General features: G+C 32.2%; 2 protein-coding genes across 2 annotated transcripts; both read left to right on the forward strand.

Moving 5' to 3' along the window:
* Positions 1-6,559: 6,559 nt before the first annotated feature.
* On the forward strand, positions 6,560-8,209 carry LOC112020882 (ammonium transporter 1 member 2-like). Its single transcript, XM_065777080.1, has one exon. The coding sequence runs from the start codon at positions 7,201-7,203 to the stop codon at positions 8,098-8,100; it is 900 nt and encodes a 299-aa protein (XP_065633152.1). The 5' UTR covers positions 6,560-7,200; the 3' UTR covers positions 8,101-8,209.
* On the forward strand, positions 6,568-7,104 carry LOC136069026 (ammonium transporter 1 member 4-like). The gene has a single exon (XM_065777085.1). The coding sequence runs from the start codon at positions 6,568-6,570 to the stop codon at positions 7,102-7,104; it is 537 nt and encodes a 178-aa protein (XP_065633157.1).
* Positions 8,210-14,756: the final 6,547 nt, after the last annotated feature.

A 14,756-nucleotide genomic window follows, 5' to 3' on the forward strand; every position in this document is an offset into this window, starting at 1 on the left:
CACGGATTCCACTACATGACTAACTCCAGCAACTTGAATGGATTTTGTTGGCTGTAAAGTTCTTCACTTCATCAACAATGAAAATCAGGAAGTACTTGGTTACAATAACCCATGGCGTACAAACACAGTAGCTTCTCATAGAGAAAATTAAGCCTTGGTCTTTGTATCTGTGTATGACGACTTTTAAAATAAGCGTTATATATGTTTAGAGTTGTGAGAAAAGAAATCCTAAACAAATACATTATCATGGGCCGAAATTTAGATCTGAAAATTTTGAATTCGTAAAGCTCAATAGACCGAGCTGGTATCAAGCTTGCCAGTAAATCTTGATCGACACTATTTGTCAAGCTATCTGTTGAGCTTTAGTAAAATGACTTTTCTTCACTTGTTTCTTAGATCAATCTTCATGTCTTTAATGCAACCACTTAATATGTATCAAACCCAACTTACATTTACCCAATTTACAAGTAAAGTGTGTTTTGATAAAGGATTTGCCAATTACATATAAAATATGACCCAATAGATACAAAACAAGTTAAGCCTAGACTTGTTTATGGACTTGATAATAAGCTTGATATGAGCTTGACAATTAAACACATATCTTGTTTGTCCAAATTATGTAGGTTTAATAACAATTTTGATGTGGGCTTGATAACGTACTTCTGCTAGAACATCATTGACGAGCCTGATAATGTACTTCTGCTAGAACATTATTGATAAGTCACAGTATCAAAAGCTTGATACTAAGCTCAAATTTTAGACTTATTAACGAGCTTAAGCTTGAACATCATTTATAGACTTTGTTTGAGGTCGAGCCAAGTTTAAACTTTTGAGATTCGTTGTTGAGTCAAGCTTGAACACTCATTATTCAACAAATCTCAACTCTTTTAGGGTCCTACTTTTGAAATACACCTCACATCCTGGCTTTACATGCTTAACCTTTTGAGACCGCGGTAGAAGAGAAGGCGGTGTGGGAGGACAAAGAGGACAAGAGAGACGACTTTCTGTGGTGACTTGTGACTTGTGGATGTTTGGGCTAGGAGAATAAAGCACAATAAAGTGTTATAGTGGCTCGTTTGTTTACATTTTTTTTTTTTTTTTTTTGAGAAACACTTCTTTGTTTTGTTTACGATTGATCACAATTTGACTAAAAATATTACTCCCTCCGTCCCATTTTTTTTATCCTGTTTGAAAAGTCAATCTTTTTAAGGGAACATCATTTATTGTCTTGTCTATCTTTTAAAAATGTATAAGTTTCCAAAATTACCCTTAAAAAAATTTATCAAAAAATTGAATTAGTAAATTAATAGGGGTATAATAGGAACATTAGTAAATTAATGACTTTTATTTTTAGAAACAGGACAATATTTTGGGACATCTCAAAATGGAATAGAGGACAAAAAAAATGGGACGGAGTTAGTATATAACATATCAACATACTAACAGCTTGCATTACTATTAAAAACGAAAAATAAAAAAGGAAATTGGGGTATGAAAGTATTAATTAATTGGATAACTAGCGAAATAAAATACCATTTTTAAAGAAGAGTAATTCACAAACATTTCAACATGCTTGTGCATGTTGTTATAATTTTTTTTTTATGTGAATATTTTTACAAATCTTAAATGTACTTGAACCAGGTAAAATGATGGAAACTAACATTTTTTGAGAAATAACATTATTTCTCTAGATTATTAGATATCGTTATTAACCATTAAAGGAAATTTTCATGCACAAGTTTCTCTCCCTTTCTCACTCTTTTCAATTCCATCGCTTTCTTCTATTTTATTTTGTTCTTCTATTTTGTTCTTAAGTTCATATCCATTAGTTCATATGTACCATTACACTAACTGCAACAGCCTTGTGGGTACTATTACTGAACGGTTTTAGACCCCTTAAATCAACCAGATTAACCTAGTTAATTAGCTAAGTGATTAACTTAGTCAATTTATGCAATTCTAGGTTATCACAAATACACAATCATATCAAGAATATAAAGCAGCGGGAAAAAAAATAACACAAGATATGATGACCCAGGAAACCACATGGTAAAAACCTGAGGAGGATTTGACCTAACTATCCTCAAGGTAAACCTGAATCCACTATATGAAAGAATCGAAGTTCATACAAAAGGACTTACAAGCTCCCCACTTGACTTCCTAATGCTACCCACCAGTAGAACTTACTGACACGACCACGTGCAAGTTCCGAATCCACAGACTCCTTCTTTCTTGGATTCTCCACAAGATACAAGCACCCACGCTTGTTGTTCTTTAAACTCCAATGGCGGCAACTGAGTTAATCATCAAGATGTTGAAGTAATCTCTATCTTGAAAATCCTAAGTTTATGTGAAGGAAAGCTCCTCAATGATCTCACAAGAGATTCACACAAACTGCAAAGTATAAGTAACAATACAACCAGAGCAACTCTCAAAAACGTGGCTAGGGTTTTGTTTTTATACCTAGGGCAAAAACAGAAAACCCAAAATTTTTAATGAGATAGGGTTGAGTTAGAAAATTCTGCTAAAAAATTCTGTAGAAAAACATTCTGGCTGACTTTCAATCGATCGAGTCTAACTTTCAATCGATCGAGCCAGGCCAAAATGCACCAATGCATCTGCAGCCTCTCGATTCCAACTTTACATAAAATAAACAACTTTGAGCAAGCCTAAACAAGACTAAACATATTGTTTTGATCATGGTTTGCTAACATTACACCTTAGAGTTCTAAATACATTAAATCCTAAGTCTTTAGAACCTAACAATTACTTCCCTAAAAAAACTGCAAGAACTTTGATCATCGAAACCTCCCACATCCTTGGTTAATACTTTCCTATTGTGCATGTTAATACTCTTTCATTCTTATGTGCAGTATTATTGTTTCTAATATATATATATATATATATATATATTTATTTATTTATTTATTTTATATTAATGTTTCATCTTCTTGATTAGAATATTCTCACATTTCCGTAATGATTTGGTACACTATACTGCCTTCTAACAATATTCCTAGACAAGCCAGATTTGTTGTACTTGAGAGTTGGAATTCTAAGCTTACCATGAATAGTTTCAAATTATGGTTAATTATGAGTGACTTTATAAATTCTATTTGAAGATTCTGTAATCTAAAATTATTGATGCTCATTCTTGTAATTTGAAAAAAAAAAATTAAGATTGCTTACTTAAAGAAACCCAAACCAGAGCTTATCATAAAGTCAAACCCCACTTCATCGTATGCCTTTCAGTATAATTAAATATTGTTAAACTGGCAATGGTTATGAGAACAATTGCAGCCATCAGAGATTCATGATTTAGGACCACTAATAAATTATAGAGGAACACATAGAAAAATGTGATTATGTAAGCAAAACAACTAAACAAGTGAATTAGGACCACAGATTACTAATTATATGGTAAACCCTGATGATGTGTTGGATATCAAATAAAGAAACCCAGTTGCCATTTCCATAAGAAACAAGTTATTAGATTCTTATTGTGGGGTGCGCACAACGGTTAATATATCACAATCTAGTTTAAACTTTAAAAAATTAGTATTCATTGTGTCTAGAACCATTAAATACTTTTGAAGTTGCAAGTTGGCATTATTTGTGTGTGTTCAATAACCTACATTAAGTGTGAGTTTGGATAGCGTCTCGTGGTGGGCGTTTGCGTTTTTTTTTTTTAGTCTTGTGCACTGTTCACAGGACCCACAAGTACGAAAAAAAAAATAATAAAAATAAAACAATAAATTTGGGTCCTACGGGCACTATTCATAGTTTAAAAATTATTTTGCTACAATGATTTCAGCAATAAGTTTTCAGTTTTCAACAATAAGCGGTATCCTAACAAACCCTATGTCTTAGAATATGTCAAGGATCATAGCTAAATTATCAAAATGAAGGCAGTCCTATGTTTTCAGATGGACATTAATTCTAGACTTTGTTAATCCATATTCATTCAGAGACGATGCTGGTCTTTCTAACAATTTGTTAATCTGCTCATAGAGACAAATCAAAATATAATTAGTTGATAATGAAATTATAAGTATATATATAACAAAATGTTGAGGGATCTACATTGATTGGATTTTTTTTTAATACTTTGTTATCAGGAAATTTAGGGTCACTTTTTGTTGGTTTAGACATAATAGTTCTAGCCAATTGCCATTAGGATGATACTGAAACTAATCCTTCACAAAAGAAAAAAACACGGAATCTATTGGCCGCATTTTCTGTCTAGAAGTTATAATAATCTAGGTAATCGATCTTAAAATAATGGTAAGTAAGATATTCTTTTCAAGCAATGTTATTTGAGGTTCGCTAGGATTTGTTTAGAATGCAAAGACTTTAAATGATGTACACTGAAACACTAAATTACTTTGGTTTCAAATATCGTCATAGACTTCATTGTCACTGTGATTGTGACATTAAAATATTACCTGTGTAATTTTTGTGATCCACATTAACATTGACCAAGTAGTTAGAAGACTTTCCATTCAAGACGAAAAGGTAGGTGAATGCCAATTAATTAATGTTTTCTCTCAAATCAAGTTATTTACAGACCTTGAAGCTTTTGGATTTTTGAATGTGGCTAAGCTTAACCTTTTTTTATTTTTGGCCCCTTTTTTTATATTGTTTCATTTTTCTTCCACATTGCTAAAAGAAAGAGGAATAAAATCCCATGTAGAGGAGGGAGATTTTAATCTTGAATGTCATAAATAAGTTGTGAAAAAGTTGCACTTGAATTTAGTATAGATTATGAAACTCTGCTTGGAATTTTTAATAAACTCTAGGAGAACAGTGAGCTTGTATTATTGATCTAATCAACGAATTAGATGCTTGAACCAAGACCCAAGTTTAATTTACTTGCTGATTCAAGGTGACAATAATGTTTAGTAATCCATTCCTCATTTCCTCGTAATGAGGCAGAAAGTATTGTTTTGGTTCATGGTCTACTAGACATTAATTAATTAATTTATGAATTAAAAAAAAAAAAAAAAGCTCATTAAGAATAAAGTTGTGCTAGTGCCACACAAAGTGGCATAACTTGTGCCACAACTCGCCTACGTGGCGAGTTGTGAGTGATAGAGAGGTAACCTCACATGGACCCACTATCACCTCTCTATCACTCACAACTCGCCATATAGGTGAGTTGTGGCACAAGTTGTGCCATTTTATGTGGCACAAGCATTATTATTAAGAATAACATAACGTTGTGATTTACTAAAACTCATCCACGTGTAACGTGAAGAAGGCCTCACAACCAAAATTTACCATGCCATAGGATTAAAAAAAAAAAATCTTGAAGATTAAAAGTAATTTCTTGGTAAGATGCAAGATAACAATATCGCAAGATTATATATATTTATATATTTTTTAATAATCGTGCACGCAGTGGTGGAGGCAAAATTTTTCCTTATTTCGATGATATAATTTATCTAGGTTTGATTATAAAAAATTCTTGGTTTAGAAATTAGAACTTAGACTATAGATTCCTTTCTTTTATAATAGGAAATGAAAATGAAAATGAGAATATAAGCAAACCTCCTTTTCACCTTATATTATAATTAAGACCTCTCTATCCCTTTGGTCTATAAATAGAACCCCAAAGTATCTATTACAGTATTCCTTCACTTTTAGTCTCTCTCTCACCCAAGAAGAAACAAGCTGTCCATGGCCTCCTTAAATTGCTCAGCCTCAGACCTCGCATTCCTTTTCAGTTCTAAAACTGCCAACGGCACTGCCGTGGCCAATTACCTCTGTACTCGCTTTGACACCATAGCCAACAAGCTCAGTGACACAACCTATGCCATAGACAACACATACCTCCTCTTCTCTGCTTACCTTGTGTTCGCCATGCAACTTGGCTTTGCCATGCTATGTGCTGGATCTGTCCGTGCCAAGAATACCATGAACATCATGCTCACCAATGTTCTTGACGCTGCAGCAGCCTACGTGGCGAGTTGTGAGTGATAGAGAGGTAACCTCACATGGACCCACTATCACCTCTCTATCACTCACAACTCGCCATATAGGTGAGTTGTGGCACAAGTTGTGCCATTTTATGTGGCACAAGCATTATTATTAAGAATAACATAACGTTGTGATTTACTAAAACTCATCCACGTGTAACGTGAAGAAGGCCTCACAACCAAAATTTACCATGCCATAGGATTAAAAAAAAAAAATCTTGAAGATTAAAAGTAATTTCTTGGTAAGATGCAAGATAACAATATCGCAAGATTATATATATTTATATATTTTTTAATAATCGTGCACGCAGTGGTGGAGGCAAAATTTTTCCTTATTTCGATGATATAATTTATCTAGGTTTGATTATAAAAAATTCTTGGTTTAGAAATTAGAACTTAGACTATAGATTCCTTTCTTTTATAATAGGAAATGAAAATGAAAATGAGAATATAAGCAAACCTCCTTTTCACCTTATATTATAATTAAGACCTCTCTATCCCTTTGGTCTATAAATAGAACCCCAAAGTATCTATTACAGTATTCCTTCACTTTTAGTCTCTCTCTCACCCAAGAAGAAACAAGCTGTCCATGGCCTCCTTAAATTGCTCAGCCTCAGACCTCGCATTCCTTTTCAGTTCTAAAACTGCCAACGGCACTGCCGTGGCCAATTACCTCTGTACTCGCTTTGACACCATAGCCAACAAGCTCAGTGACACAACCTATGCCATAGACAACACATACCTCCTCTTCTCTGCTTACCTTGTGTTCGCCATGCAACTTGGCTTTGCCATGCTATGTGCTGGATCTGTCCGTGCCAAGAATACCATGAACATCATGCTCACCAATGTTCTTGACGCTGCAGCGGGTGGCCTTTTTTACTATCTCTTCGGCTTTGCCTTTGCTTTTGGTTCTCCCTCTAATGGATTTATTGGCCGCCACTTCTTTGGTCTAAGAGACTATCCTAAGCCCACTGGAGACTATAGCTTTTTTCTTTACCAATGGGCCTTTGCAATAGCGGCTGCTGGAGTTACTAGTGGGTCCATTGCCGAGAGAACTCAATTTGTGACTTATCTGATCTACTCTTCCTTTTTAACCGGTTTTGTTTACCCTATAGTTTCACACTAGTTTTGGTCTAGTGACGGCTGGGCCAGCCCAACTCGAACTGGTGATCTTTTATTCGGTTCGGGTGTCATTGACTTTGCTGGTTCGGGAGTGGTTCACATGGTTGGTGGCATAGCGGGCTTATGGGGTGCATTTATTGAAGGCCCACGAGTTGGCCGATTTGATCAAGTGGGCCGGTCCGTGGTTTTACGTGGTCATAGCGCGTCTCTAGTCGTGCTTGGTTCATTCTTGTTATGGTTTGGTTGGTATGGGTTCAACCCTGGTTCATTTCTCACAATAGCGAAATCATATGATGATGGTGGGTCTTATTATGGCCAATGGAGTGCCATTGGGAGGACAGCTGTCACCACAACATTAGCAGGTTGCACAGCTGCACTTACAACCTTGTTTAGCAAACGCTTATTGGTAGGTCATTGGAATGTGCTAGACGTTTGTAATGGTCTACTAGCAGGATTTGCTGCAATCACCTCAGGGTGTTCAGTGGTAGAGCCTTGGGCAGCAATCATATGTGGCTTTGTGGCATCATGGGTTTTGATTGGGTGCAACAAGCTTGCAAAGAAATTAAAATATGATGACCCACTAGAGGCAGCACAATTACATGGTGGGTGTGGTGCGTGGGGGGTTTTATTCACAGGATTGTTTGCAACGACGTCGTATGTGAATGAGGTGTATCCGGGTCAACCCGGTAGACCATACGGGTTGTTTATGGGAGGTGGAGGGAAGCTATTGGCAGCACAAATTGTACAAATATTGGTGGTCTCAGGGTGGGTCACGGCCACAATGGGATCACTATTTTATTTGCTTAAAAAGATGGAGCTGTTAAGAGTGTCAAGGGATGATGAGCTGGCAGGCATGGATATGACAAGGCATGGTGGTTTTGCTTATGCTTACCATGATGAAGATGGTCAACCTATTAAGCATGCATATATGATGGGGACTATTGAGCCTAACATTAAGACCCCACCAACTAATCTTAGTTTACCATCAGCAGACGTGTGAGCAGGCTTTCTTTGTTTGTAGCAAAATAGTTAAGAGTAAAAATTAAAAAAATAAATAAAAAGTAAACTAGTATATATATACATATACATACATACATACATACATATATATATATATATGTGTGTGTGTGTGTATGTATGTTTGGGTACCATATGTATGGAATTTAAGAAGTGGGACAACACATGTAATTGTAAGAACAAGTAATCATAGTAGGTTCTTTTGATGTTTTTTCTGGTCCTGAACCCTTTGAATATTTGATAATATAATTTGCAACGTGGCTAAGCATTGAGCATTAGTGTAATGCTTTAATAAAATTTTTCCATTCTATGAAAAAAAAAAAAGCATAGAGTTTTAAATTTAAATTAATAAGTTGAGTTCGACACTTCTAGTTTTCTTTTAATTTTTAAATCTTTTAATGCAAAAATTCCAATTTAGCTAATGTGATTTATCACATTTTAGTTTTCATTCATATTATTTCAAATAATAAAAGTTTGGTAATATCACCTCATTTGATAATATATATATATATATATATTGTACTCTTTAATTTTTTTTATGAATTTTTTTGCATACTTTCAATAATACCAAAATAATTCTTATATATTAGCAAATGAGGTGATACTAAAAAACTTTTATTATTTGGAGTAATATGAATGAGTTTTGACAGAGAAACAAAAGGAGTGTAAGTAAATGAGAGTTATCACCCCAAAATATAGTGCATGAGCATTTTTGCTAAATAATACATTGAATGAGGCATTTGCCAAAATAATAATGTTTGAAAGTTATTTGAAAAAATAAACTTTTTGATATCTTATCTTGTAGAGACAAAGTTCCACAAATTGTACTAGACCCAAGTGAAAATTGCTTACTAAAAAGACTGAGTTCCATTTTTCAAAGGCTATTTTGCCAAATAACTATCTAACATTGCTATTTTGACAAATATTTTTTTAAAGGTATTATTTAGTAAAAATGGCCTATGGTGCATCCTCATGCGCGCAATTTATTCTACTCACAAAAGTATGGTTTGTTACATAATTCTTGAGAAACACAACCCTTCCTAGGGTTGTGACCCTTTATTAAAGGGTCCAAGCACTTGTATAAATTGGAAGAATCTAATAAAGGCTATTCTAATCCCCTTTAAACTTCCCTCTATATGTAGGGTAATTCTACCATACTCCCATTTGGGTAATTCTACCGTACCTTTTTTTTTTTTTTTTGGGTACGGTACCCACTAATAGACAACTTACTATACCAAGTTACCAAATCTTCACATTTGACAGTTACATCCTCACATTGTGCAGTTCTAACATCATATGTGATAGTTCTTTTGTCACATTTAGAGGTTCCCTAATTTTTTTTTCTCATATTTGATGATTTCATCCTTATATTGTGTAGTTCCAACATCAAATTTGACAGTACTTTTATCACATTTGGTGGTTCCCTTATTTGTTTCCCACATTTGACGGTTTCATCATCACGTTGTGCAGTTCCAACATCACGTGTGACAGTTCTTTCGTCACCATCACATTTGGTAGTTTCCTTATTTTTTTCTCATATTTGACGATTCCATCATCACATTGTGCAATTCCAACTTCACATTTGACAATACTTTTGTCACATTTGGTAGTTTACTTTTTTTTCTCCCCTCAAATTTGACTGTTCCATCCTTACATTGTGCAGTACCAACATCACATGTAACTATACTTTTATCACATTCGGTGATTCCTTTTTCTTTTTTTTTTCTTTATCACATTTCATGGTTCTATCCTCACATTGTGCAGTTCCAATATCACATGTGATTGTTCTTTTGTCACATTCGATGGTTCCCTTATTTTTTTTTCTCATATTTAATGGTTCCATTGTCATATTCGACTGTACCAACCTAAAAAATGAACTAAATTACCCAAAATCGAAAAATTGAAAAAAATACACTTGAAACCTAAAAAAAAAAAAAACCAAAATACCCCAAAAACCTAAAAATTACCAAAATACTTTTGAAACCTTAAAAATGTCCAAAATACCCTAAAAAAACCTTAAAATGACTGAAATACTCCAAAATCTTAAAATGACCAAAATACCATTGAAACCTAAAAATGATCAAAATATTCCAAAACATAAAATATGACCGAAATACATGCTTAACTCATATCAAATATTTTGCCTTTGTTTTGGTTTTTCAACTTTGAAGCTTGCATACTACTTGATATTTTTGGAGCTCATTGAATTGATTGTAAACTCCTTTTTCTTTGTGAGTAAAGTCTACTAATTTAATTAAATAATTTTTTTAGGAATGAAATTGTAATGATCGATGGTTCCTTTTTTTCTTTTTCTTTTTTTTTTTTTCTTTTTTTTCTCACATTTGATAGTTCTATTATCACAATAGGCAATACCAACTTTGCATATTACTCTACTTTTGCCACATTCAATGGTTTCTTTATTTTTTTTTTCTCACATTTGATGGTTCCATTGTCACATTAGACAGTATTAGTATCACATATGATTGTATTGTTTTCATATTCGATTATACCCTAATTTGTTTATCACATTTGACGGTTTCATTGTCACATTGGGCAATATCAATATCACATGCAACCGAAATACTCTTAGAACCTAAAAAAAGACCTAAATGACCCTGAAACCAAAAAAATAACTGAGCTAACCTTGTAACCTAAAATGTGACTAAAATACCCTTAGAACCAAAAAAAGATCATAATGCACTTGAAACCTAAAAAATTATTGAAATACCCGTAGAACCTTTAAAATGACTAAAATGACCCTAAAACCTTGAAAATTTTTGAAATACCCTGGAAACCTATAAAATAACTAAAATACTTCATAAACTTGAAAATGACCAAAATACTCCTGAAACTCTCACCAATTACCAGAATACTCTTAGAACCTAAAAAATTATTGAAATACTCTTAGAACCTCAACAATGACCGAATGACCCTAAAAACCTAAAAAATGACCCTACAACCTATATATGACCAAAATAACCATGAAGTCTAAAAAATTACCCAAAAAAAAAAATCATAATGCCCTCAATACCTAGAGAATGTCTAAAATACACTTAGAAACTTAAAAATGATCAAAGTTCAATGTTACATTGATGGTTTCCCTTTCTACTTCTTGTTTGTTTGTTTGTTTGTTTGTTCTTTTTAAGTTTAAATGAAATTACTAAGATAGTTAGCTTTAAATGAAATTTCAATATTAAACATTTTAGTTAATTAAAAATGATCTTCTGGTTAACACTCTTATAATATTTATTTTAAAAGAAAAAAACTAATAAAAGTTTGATTGTCTACTTCTACTAATTTTTATTTCTATTTATTTGCACTCTTACTTCTACTAACTCTATCAACAACTTTTGACAACCCCAATATTTAATGTAATGAACAAATTTTTTTTGAAGCCAACATTAAATTTCACGTTCACAACCACTAAATTTACCAATTTGGACTCCAATAAGACCTGCACAAAATGAAATTCCAATGTTCAAATAGATACAATTTGTTAAGCACTAAGATTATACCATTTAAAACAAAATTGTTGGGAACAACAATTCTTCATGAATGATGGTTTCAATGGCACTTCTTTTGCATCCATATCATCTTATAAAACTAAATAAAAAAACTCCATGTTATTATGTAGGAATTTTTTGCCATTTAACATGATTTTCAAAACATTTTTTTTTTATCCTTATTAAACTCTAGTTTTATAGGCTCAAGTTCTACTAATTTATATATATATATATATATATATATATATATATATATATATATTTTATCCTGGTGGAATTGGAGTTTTAGACACTCAGGTTCTAATGGTTAAAAAAAAAAAAAAAAAAAAAAACTGCCTACATCTTAGTTAATCCCCTAATTGCAGCATTTTAAGATATAACATAGAACACAAATTAATAGTTTTAATGGAAAGGTCATATTTTAACTTTTAACACACAGATTAAGTCTACGCATGAATAAATTAAATTTCGCCATTGAATCAAGTTTTGCCAAAAAAAATTTTTTTTGGGGGGGGCTAAAAACTCTATAAATATCACATTAGAATCTATACCATTGTAGCTCAATTTTTCCAACAACTAATACTTTATAACAACTAATACATTTTTTGGTGACCTTTCGTTGGACCATTTCCATTGTCCACAATAATAATTGCTTCTTGTTGAGGTACAATACTTTTTTGGTGCCCTTTCAAATTTTTAAGGGAAACAGTTGTTGCAACTGGCTACTATTTTTTTTTTTAAAATCCCATGTGAATCATGGAGCTGATTATGTTGATATGAATAATTTATTAATTATTAACCAAAAAAAAAGTTATGCGAGGTAAGTGTTTTATGATTATATGAAAATAAATCACTAGTCTTCGGACAAAATCGTGATATCCTATATATAACATAATATATAAGTACTTAATTTGATGTAACTGGTGTCGTCGTGATTTAGGACCACCGATAAATTATAAAGAAACGCAGAGAAAAATGTGATTATGAAAGCAAAACAACTAAACAAGTAAATTAGGACCACGGATTACTAATTATATGGTAAACCCTGATGATGTGTTGGATATAAAATAAAGAAACCCAGTTGCCATTTCTATAAGAAACAACTATTAGATTCTTATTGTGAGGTGCGCACAACTGTTAATATATCACAATCTAGTTTAAACTTTAAATTAGTATTTACATAGAGATTCTTTGTGTCTAGAAACTTTAAATACTTTTGCAGTTGCAAGTTGGCATTATTTGATGTGTGTTCAATAACCTTTAATGTAGTGATGCTCTCGTGGGTGTTTTTAGTCTTACTTACAGACCCCAAGTCGAAAAAAAATAATAACAATAATTTGGGTCTAGCTTCATAGAAATATTTCTACAATGATTTAAATAAGTTTTCAGTTTCAACATAGGATCAACAACTGTTGATCAAGGTATCTAATACAATGAGGCATCTTTTTTCAGATGGACATATTCTAGTTTTTATCATATTACAGCGATGTCTTAAATGTTAATCTGCTCAGAGAAATATTTAGTATAATGAAATTGATATAACAAATGTAGTATTGATTGGATTTTTTTTTTAATACTTTGTTATCAGGAAATTTAGGGTCATCTTTTGTTGGTTTAGACTAGATAGTATTGCAGCAGATTGCCATTAGGATGATACTGAAACTAATCCTTCACAAAAGAAAAAAAATCGGAATCTATTGCGCCGACATTTTCTGTCTAGAAGTTATTAATAACTAGGTAATCGAATCTTAAAATAATGGTAAGTAAGATCATTCTTTTCAAGCAATGTTACTTGAGGTTCGCTAGGATTTGTTTAGAATGCAAAGACTTTAAATGATGTACACTGAAACACTAAATTACTTTGGTTTCTAAATATCGATCATAGACTTTATTGTTACCCACCGGCTAATCTTAGTTTACAATCAGTGGACGTGTGATCAGGCTTTTCTTTGATGTAGCANAAAAAAAAAAAAAAAAAAAAAAAAAATGAAGAAGAAGAAGAAGAAGTGTAGAGGTTTAAATTTAAGTTAATAAGTTGAGTTTGACTCTTCTAGTTTTCTTTTAATTTTTTATTTGTTTAAAGCAAAAATTACAATTTAGCTCATGTGATTTATCACATTTTAGTTCATAAACTTCCAACTATTATGTTTTTATCTCTTAAAATTTGAATTAATATAAAATCGTTAATGTTCTATTCAAATTAACGGATATTGCATTTTGTGGACAATTTTCAGTTATGGCTTATGCTCTTGTGGTTTGCACAATTTAGTTTTACAAACTTTTCAATTGTTATATTTTTGAGCTTCAAAAGTTTGGATTGAAAAGAAATTTTTAATGCGCATTGATATAAAAATCTTGATGATTTCATTATATTCTAAATCTTATGAGGGTTAAATGTAGTAACTAAAAAGTTTGTAATATAAATTGTTACAAACGTGTGAGAGTCACTTAAAAGAAATTATGTTAGGGAGATAAATACTTTGGAGAGACTCCTTAGAGCACTAGCATCCAAGGATGCAAAAAACAAACAAACAAAAAAAAAAAAAAATTTTTTTTTGCATCCTTAAACACTACTTTATTTATTTTACTAACTTATTTTACAACTCACCCTACATTCCATTTTTTATTTTTACATACAACTCAATAAAATAATATAAACTACCTAATAAAATAATAAAAAGTATTTTTATCTATCTTTTTCCTCCCACTATCTTTTTCTCTTCACACAACCATAAGATTAAATATTATTTTTTTCTTTACATCCTATGAATAGTAAGGTCGCGTATATGCAACTTTATTATTCATAGGTTGCAAATTTTTTTAGGTATCCAAACTTAGATGGAGTGGGTTTTTGCTCTCTTAGGTTGTAAAATAGCAATTGGGAGGTGTTTACATTCCCCAATGTTAGTGCTCTATTGGTTAATATAATATATAGAGACATACTTAACCCTAAAGGCCTAAGTTCAATTGGTACAAGCTCAACTGTGTGATATTAATTACTTATTCTTCTCATCATTATTCAATGTGAGACTTCACTCATTTGTGTATATCTAACAAATTATTAATGGGTCTTTGTACAAACCCTCTCTCTCTCTCTCTCTCTCTCTCTCTCTCTCTCTCTCTCTCTCATATTATA

The sequence above is a fragment of the Quercus suber genome, unplaced genomic scaffold (assembly GCF_002906115.3).
Source record: "Quercus suber isolate HL8 unplaced genomic scaffold, Cork oak 2.0 scaffold_148, whole genome shotgun sequence".
Taxonomy (NCBI): domain Eukaryota; kingdom Viridiplantae; phylum Streptophyta; class Magnoliopsida; order Fagales; family Fagaceae; genus Quercus; species Quercus suber.